The 8,797-nt window shown below is 34.4% G+C and overlaps 1 protein-coding gene across 1 annotated transcript; it reads right to left on the bottom strand.

Annotated features, from left to right (window-relative positions):
* Nucleotides 1-7,466: 7,466 nt before the first annotated feature.
* Nucleotides 7,467-8,797, bottom strand: LOC147299733 (uclacyanin 1-like). Its single transcript, XM_086229274.1, has 2 exons — nt 8,472-8,797; nt 7,467-8,109 (listed from the first exon to the last, which is right to left on the bottom strand). Exons 1-2 carry the CDS (start codon nt 8,665-8,667, stop codon nt 7,751-7,753), a joined length of 555 nt encoding a protein of 184 aa, XP_086085400.1. The 5' UTR covers nt 8,668-8,797; the 3' UTR covers nt 7,467-7,750.

Raw genomic sequence — 8,797 nt, 5'->3', positions numbered from 1 at the left:
ACGTGGTTGTATGGTCCTAATGAAGGGAGAAGGATTTGGTGGTTTATATCGTATGGTAGATAGTACAATAACTTCGCCCTCGAAGGTGGTTTGGAAATGACGTGCATAGGAAAACAAGTACTTAAGACGGGTCTCGTTTGCGACCATAGTAGAGACTTAAGTGACATGTTTCCAAGGTTCAAACGATGGTGAAAAAGAAAACCATGTTGGGGATCGAAGGGGTCAGATCAAGGAATATTATAAACACAATTTTTTTTTTTTTTCGTATTGGTTGGTGTCAAAGGCATAGCATTGATGTGATTTTATATTGACATATATGGTAATCAAATTTGAAATTATTCACATGAAGGAAGAGAATGAATAGAGGAGAGAATGAATTACCTTCGAATTGGGAGTCGAAGGGGAAGAAGAAAACTATAAGCTCTTATGAGTCTGTGGATTCAAAGGAGAAGGCAACCCCCTAGAAGAAGAGGAAGATGAAACCTATAAGCTCTTATGACACTACGGATCTCAAGGAGAATGTCATTTGCACCTCTAGTAAGGAAAACAAAAAAGCTAATGATGCTGGCTATCTCACCAAAAAGGGTCTTACTCCAAACAATTATCATTAACTGTGATAATCTTGCTTATGATATGATGAAGGACGTGAGCATTGCCTCCAAGAAATGCAGATCACTTGCACATTGGCCTATGATGGGTTAGCTAAACCTTCTACTGATTCACTACACTATATGACATGAATCGGTGGAAGAGGTTTTGAAGATTTTATTTAGTTATCAGGATAGTGTTCGGAGGAGAAAGACTATACTGGAAATTGTAGAAGAGAAGATAAAGCCAACTGAGGAGAACTGGGAAGCGGAACATGAGCGTTTCGTTGCTCTAATACAAAAAGGCAAGAAAAAGGCAGAGATTACTTAAGTGGAGCCATACTTCCAGTAATTCTTTTTTTCGCCACGAGAGCAGGTTGTGGTCAAGAAGTTGACTATTAAGATTGAGTTGATAAAAACACTGAGTGAGATATTAGGACGCGGGTTCATTGAAGCCATGAATATAATATTTCTACTACACAAACAATATATTTCTAGTTCTAGAATTGTAAATTCTACACAAACATGATATACTCCTTGTTACAACTGGCTTTTGGGTTAGTTTTTTATTTGTATTTTTAGTTCTTGTATTAATACTATTTTCTCGTTCTTGAATATAAAAAAAAAAAAAAAAATTACCTTCACAAGAAGTCTCTATCAGGAAGTCACTTTTTCCTGCCACCATATTTCTTAAGTACAAAAGTAGGCCATATGCATTTTCCGCAATCTATATCCGTAATAATTTCCATTGGTTATATAAAAATGAGAAGAATAATTTTGGATATAACTTATCACTACAACGAAAAGTTATTAAACAATTCAAAAGTAAAGAAAAAGTAGTAGAGTTATGAGCATATGAGATCATTAGGGTTTATACAGATATTCCAAAGCTAAATGATGCTAGATTAAGTAAAGGCCGCACTGCAGTTTTCCGACTGAGCTACTTTGTCCAAATTGTAGTACTGACCCAATTGCCTCAGCTTCACAAGAAGATGGCAGTACAAGTTTGATTTTAGTCTGCATTTGTCATAAAGAAGCTTTAGAGTTAAGGATTCGGATACCCATAGATACTTGTGTGAATTTGATGTTTGAACGTAGAGATAGAATTTGATGAACACTACTCATTTGCTTATCTGCATTTTCTTGTTTGTTTTTGAATTTTGTTTCCTTGCCACCCAAATGTGGCATTTGAGAATTTATTGTATATGTTTGTCTGTGCAGGTGAGCGACTATGTGGAAGCTCTGTTTATACAAATCTTTGATAGTTTGAACAAGAATCGTAAGAAGAAACTAGAGATTGTGGGGTCTCAACACCCATTCAGTCGATTAAAGTTTAGGATTCTTATGTAATTACTAATTTGACTCATATAAATGTAGTTGTATATCAATGTATTTTTTGAATAGACACTTGATACAATATTTGTTTGATGTACTCGCTTCACATTTGTATCTAAAATGATGTCCTTAAGAACATTAATTCTTTGATGGGTAGTTCATGAGAAATTAAACATCATGAATCGAGTTTTTTTAAGTAAAACATGCATTGTGCATAAAAAAATAGAATATATTTTATCCAATAGATGTTTTGGTTAGAAAATGGAGTATCGTTCGTTGGTTCCATCTCAATTGCCTACATGACCAAACACTTAATTTGTAAGCATGTAAAATTTAGGATTTGTCCATTTCTTTCTTTTTGTAAGGAATATCAATGTCATTAAACAATTATAATATAGTGCATTTATAAAATTAAAATAGAAGTCTACATTTACCAATGCAAGATATGACTTCAACATATCCCTAACAAATGTCTATATGTAACACTCTGGATTTTTTTTTGTCTTTTGTGTAACTAACTTATACCATTAGAGGTTTAGAGTTGAGCTTTAGTGCCCTTGAATGTAAATTTCGTGATTAATTATCAAGTTGATATTAATTTTTGAGAATTAAATTCATTAGAGTCGAATTTTCCTTAATTTTTATGGAGAACAATTTGTTGTTTTGAGGCTACAGCAAATTAGGATTTATTACTAAAAGTCCGTAATATTTTTTGGAGAATTATTTGGAGAGTTATTTTTGGTAAATTTACAAAGTTTGGAAAAATTAGAAAATAAGAAGTTAATTTGGAGTTGCTGACTGGACTGACATGCCACGATGTGGCACGCGTGGATTGGTTCAGGCGAGGCTGATGAGGCGCTGACGGGCAAGCTCACAAGGAGCCGCGTGAGTGCATCACACAGAATCCCTAGCCCATCTTTTAATTTGGAGTGTCCGGATTCATTAAAGGCTCGTGATCTGAACTGTTGATTCCTTAAGGGAACCAGTCACTGTTCATCCGGGTCAAGGACGACCCACGTGTCTTTAAATGGGCAACCCAGATCAGTTTCCTCTCTATAAACGGGTTTTCAGCCATATTTTCTTGACCCAGTTTGGATTTTAAGCTTTGTTTGTAAGGTTTTAGTGCAATTTGTCTCATATTGAAAACTTTAAACCCTTTAGTGCCTATAAATAGAGACCTATCTTTGTCCTTCATTTTCACTTGCACCACCAAATAAAGTTATAGTTACTCATTCATTGGTTTTTTGGAAGTCTTTCTAAGAAGAGACATATCAAAAGGGAAGAAAGTTCTCATAGTTTAAAAGTTTTGAAGTGCAAGAAGGAGTCTCTAGAAGTGGAGTCTAGCTTTGGAGGTCTACAACTCGGTAAATATTTTAATATTTTTAGTTTATTTATTTATTTTTAGGCTTTAATTTTATGATGCATGCTTAGATTAATTAAGTAGGATTTATTTATTAATTAAGCATGACTAGCTTTATTTTTGGAGATTAAATTGTTTAGTTAAAGGTTATTAGCATGATGAGATTAGCAATTTTCTATTGCAGAGATTAAGTTGGATTAATTGAAATTTTTGGAGGATTTGCTTTAAGGTAGAGCAAATAGTCAAATGGTTTGACTTCAAGATAAAACTTGAAACTTGCAAACCTTTAAGTAACTTCTAAAGAGTAGAGTTTAGTCTACCTAGGACTAGTAACTGTAACTGACAACGTGTGACTAAAGGAAAGATCATATCGTCTTCCCTTGTTGTTAATTGTCCCTAACTTAAAATTTGTTTTCTTTTGTCGAAATTGTCTCTATCGAATTATACCCAGTTACCCAGTTGCAGAGTTGTTAAAAGGTTAAAGTTACTGTATTGTCTAGTTACAAAAGATTTTCCAAGATAAGATCGTGTGCGAACGTGGATGGTTTGTGGAAGAGAATACGTGAAGTGCATTGGATTCCAAGTAGGGAGATTTATCCTACATTCTATGCTATGATTATGCTTATTATGTTTGGTCTGAGAGTAAGGGTAGCGTTGTTCATGACCTTGGGTTCAAATCCCTAAACCTTCTAGAAGAATTGATCACTTACATTATGGGGAACCTAGCCAAGCTAATACGTGTGACGTGTGCTTATGCGAAGCCAGGGCTCATAACTGATCTGGTGGCAAGGGATATGGCTTCTCAATTGCGAGTTCCTATCTCTGTTTACCAGGGCACTCTCGCTATGGTAACTGTCTATTGCAGCTGACATCATAGTTGTACCTAATGTGTATCGACCATCTGAGTTATTGTTATTCATGAGTTTTTATGCATGTTTACCATTTACTGCTGCAGCTGAGGTGTTAAAACAATTTTGTGGAAATGTTTTGGGATTTTGGAAATCAATATTTCACATGGAAATATTTTAAAGGTTTTCAAACCTAGCAGGGTCTTCTGAGGGAAGCTATGATCGTATGTGATGCTTACCCCCTACTTTCTTTGTTTTGTTTCTTTTTCTCTTGCTTATGTAGATTTGCCTCTTGGAGGAAATCTCAATTGAGGGGTGCGCAGCTTGGATTCTCTTGTCTAGTGTCTCAAGGTCTTTATATTCATATATTTTGTTTTGCAGTGATTCTTGCTTTCCCATTGGTATTTTCCACTGGGAACCTAATTTGAATAATGATATTTTTTGTTTAATCATTTTGTAAACTTATGTGGGTTTTACTATATTTTTGTAATTCCCTTTTTTTTGGGTGATTTAACTATTCCACCCTAGCAGGTTGGTTAATTTTATTTACTTATTTATTTTGATCTTACTATTTCCTTTAAAGATCTTATGGTGTAATGAGTACTCTGATCCAACCCAGTCCATTTAAATAAAAAATGCTCAATCTTTCTTGAGTGTCTTGGGAAATTAATGTCGGTTTATTGGTATTAATTTATCGGGATATTCAAGAAAGGTGCCTTGTTGCATACTCGGGGTTCAGTGTGTGATACTATCCGACTCGACCGGCTGACTATATCGACCAAGCGATTCCAGTTAGTTATGTTTATTAAATTTTAAATTACATGCATACTTGACCCGAACCAATATAAACCAGTGTGAAACCTGGGTGTCTTTAGCAACCTCATAATATCCTAACCAAACTGGTATATATCTAATGATTTTACAAATAAAAAAATTTACTTTCCAATTGACATAATTTGATTGGTGAAAATTTAGCCTACTAATGCTGTGAAATCAATATGAAATGACTTAACTCTACCTTGAAAAATAAAAATAGGTAGCTACATAAGAATATATAAAATAGCTTCTACCTTAACAACTACCAAGACGCAAGTTTAAGTCTTAAAATGTTGCACACAATAAATATAGACACACATTTATAGTAGTCCAAAACTTCACATTGCATGGGATTATGGAATAGTCCAAAACTAAGCTACACTCATGCAAGATTAAGGACAGAGTATGAATTAATGTTAGTTGGTCACTTCTTCCCAAAATTCGAATACCAAGAAGACTGGCACACAATAGTCCTAACTGAATTTGGTCTAGGCTAGTAGAAGGCCAATAATTCTTGGCTAAGAGAAAGGGGGAGGAAAGATATTTTCGAATTCTTAAGAATTTGAATCCTGGTTTTTAAAGAAAACGGATTTTGGAAAGTGTCTTAATATTTTCCAAGTGCTGAAAGATGGTCTCGTTGTGGGATCATTCTCATACGACTTTTAGATTTTCGTGTAGTGGGATCAATCGCACATTGTTTTTTTTTTGGTCTACTTCTAAGTTGATTCTAACAAGGGTTTCTTACCTAAAGTTGTTTTTAACTCTTTTAATTAAGGTTTTTGAATTGTTTCTTTATCCCAATAGATTTAGAATATTATATATACCTAGATTTTATTTTTTCTAGGGTAGTTCACACTATTATATACTTTTGAGAGATTGTGCATTGTAGGGCTTAGTGTGAGATTTTATTATTCATGAACATCTTCTTTGCATAAACACATTATTTTAGGATAGTTCAACGTGCATAAATATATATCATTTGGATAGATTGTTCTTTGTGAATCTATTCAAGCTATCACCTTTATTTATTTATTTATTTATTTATTCATTCATTCATCATTCATCCATCAGAATTTGAACTTGAGCACAAAGGTCGAAGTCGGGTTTGGGAGTTCTTGTCTTCAGAGCGGTTAGAAAGTAGATCTCTGTGAAATCTACGTGATTGAAGAGCTACATGTTGTGTGATGTCAGTGTAATATCTAGAATGAGTCTAGTAAAAATTTTGATCGAATCATTGGATGTAGCTTTTTAGGTTAATTATCATAGTGTATTGTTTATCTGGACTAGATTCTGCGGTTTTTTTACCCAAATCTCGTGTGTTATTTGTGTTTGATTCTCTGATTTATTTGGTTGAGTTGACTATCTCATTACTAATTAATTCGTTGCATACTTAATCAACTCGATAAACTAAAATTGATCAAGTTATTTTTGTTCAATTAAAGCTTATTCAGGCTCTAGGCTTATTTATTGATCTAACTAAGGAATTTCATATCTCTTCTTAAATGTTTGATAGTTGCATTAAGTCATTGGTCTGGATCTTCTTCATTGTTTACACATGAAGAAATTGCTTATGTTATTATTTCTTGATATGGTATGAAAACCTAATTTGTTTGGTGAGATCCAAGCCAAAGAAGAAGTAAAAGCCAGTTAGGATGCACTCCTGTGATCACTTGCAAGCAGATACCATACGATGCATATTTGATTTAGATATTGCACCAAGTGATCATTTGTAGGTGGATCCCAATTAGGGAAGCAACCCATTCAAAAATTGCCTCATTCAGCAGTTTTTTTTTCTTCTATTAATTAAGTAGAGTATATGAGTTTTGAACACAAAATCTACTTGAATAAAGAAAGATTAGGTGTCATTCATTAAATTAAATAATTATTCACTCTCAATCGACAATTGATATTGTATTACTAATACTAATTAATTAACTATAGTTAATTTTATAAGTAAATATAATAAGAATATCAATGAAATGGACGATCCATCCATCGATTTCCATCTCTTAATAATGTAATAAGATAGAATAATGAAGTGAATTTTAGTTTTTAATCTACTCTAATCGAGATCATCTTAATTGTTTTTATTAATTTTTGGGTTATTCCATTAGTTTAATAGTTTTACCCATCATTCTAAAAGATTTATATTCTCAGCATTACTTATATATATTTGTGTTATCATGAGTTCATGACCTCCTTTTGTTTAAATCATATTATATTGGGTTAATTACCCCCATGAGGTTTGACTTAATTACATCTAGACCCCACAAGTATCATTTATTACACGCACACTCCCAAAGGTATCTAGCTACGTACTCTCGTTTTTTTATTTTTGTGAAAATTTTAGAGATAACTACTTTGACATTCTAAATTTGGTGTTTCTTATTATTTTATTTTATATTTTCAATTTGGTACATGTATTAATTACATGATGCACGGTGAATTAGTAATTCAAAATTTATTGGTAATCATTTTCCCTCAAACTAAAATTTCATTTCTCGATGCATTTTATTGAAATCATTTCACCCTTTGTCAATCCATATTATGCAAAATCCAAGTTCACATTAATCCTTGTCCTCGGGCTTAGACCTGCCAATGTACCCAAAAAAAAAAAAAAAGGAAAACAAATCCACATAAATCCTTACATCTTACTGAAGATTTTTAATACATAAACCTGACAAACTTCTCTGTTTTCTTTTTACCCTGAAACAAGTGGCCTCCTCCCTCTTACACCCCAAAAAGAAAAAAACTAGTCCCCTCCTACATCCAACACTCAACAGAGCAATTAGTAACTACATATTCTAAACACCCATCACATAGCAAAGCAGCCCAAAAGGTAACAAAATGAGACTTGCACCGAGATGGGCCGAGCCCGAAGGAGTTGTGGGCCCAGCGGCTGCAGCCAATGCAGAGATGTATGAAGCTTCCACTTGGGGGATTTCAGGGTTTTGATGAGGCAGCACTTGCACGTGTAACTTGAGCCCATTCTTGCAGCTCTCAATGTTACTGCTTGCGAAGTAGCGAAGTCCTTCCTTCTCCATTGAGATGCTATCCAAACCGTCCGTGAACATTCTGATAGGGTTGCTCACATCGCACGACTCGAATTCCTCCTTGCTTTTCACCTCAGCTATGTAACCATGCGCCGCAGAGTAGGCTAGCCCTGCCCATTCATAATGTCCCAAACAAAGAAGTCTTGTGATTGAAGAAAGAAATAACAAATATAATGCATCTATGCATTATTCTAATATTAACAACTATCTTTACTTTTTGATATCAACAACTATCTTTACTTTTTGGGGTTGACGTGAACTTTAGTCATTATTCTAATATTATATAGACCATTATTCTGGACTAACAAGTATGATTATTATTGTTCTAACAAGAACTATTATTTTCCCGAATTTCATACCTTTAACTTACTCTGGATTTACATACCATTTTCTGATAAACCAAACAAATGGCTTAATTATAGTGCCAAGGAAAAGAAGTATATAAGAAACTGGAAAGGTATAAGAGACTCACAGATATTGTCACCGACCCTGAAGATCTTGCCGGAGGACCAAGAAGCGAGGTCGGTGGCTGGGTCCCAGCCACGGTCACCTCCGACGACATGGTGGACGTGGGCTTCAACCCAGTGCCCTCCAAGGCTCGCTGTGGTGGTACTGATGGCCAAAACAACAATCGCCACCTTCAATCCAGCCATAATATTATACCCCATCTTCTCTCTCTCTCTCTCTCTCTAAAAAATTCAACAGAGATATGATGGAAAGTGAGAAATTAAAGAGAGTGGTGAGTTAGTTAAGTATGAGCGAAGTAAAGGCGCCTCCTCTTTCGGTTTTTAGCTCATT

Source organism: Dryas octopetala, chromosome 1 (genome assembly GCF_963921425.1).
Source record: "Dryas octopetala chromosome 1, drDryOcto1.1, whole genome shotgun sequence".
NCBI classification, from domain to species: Eukaryota; Viridiplantae; Streptophyta; class Magnoliopsida; order Rosales; family Rosaceae; genus Dryas; species Dryas octopetala.
The sequence above is the reverse complement of the archived record's forward strand: the minus strand, read 5'-3'. Positions and strand labels throughout refer to the sequence as shown.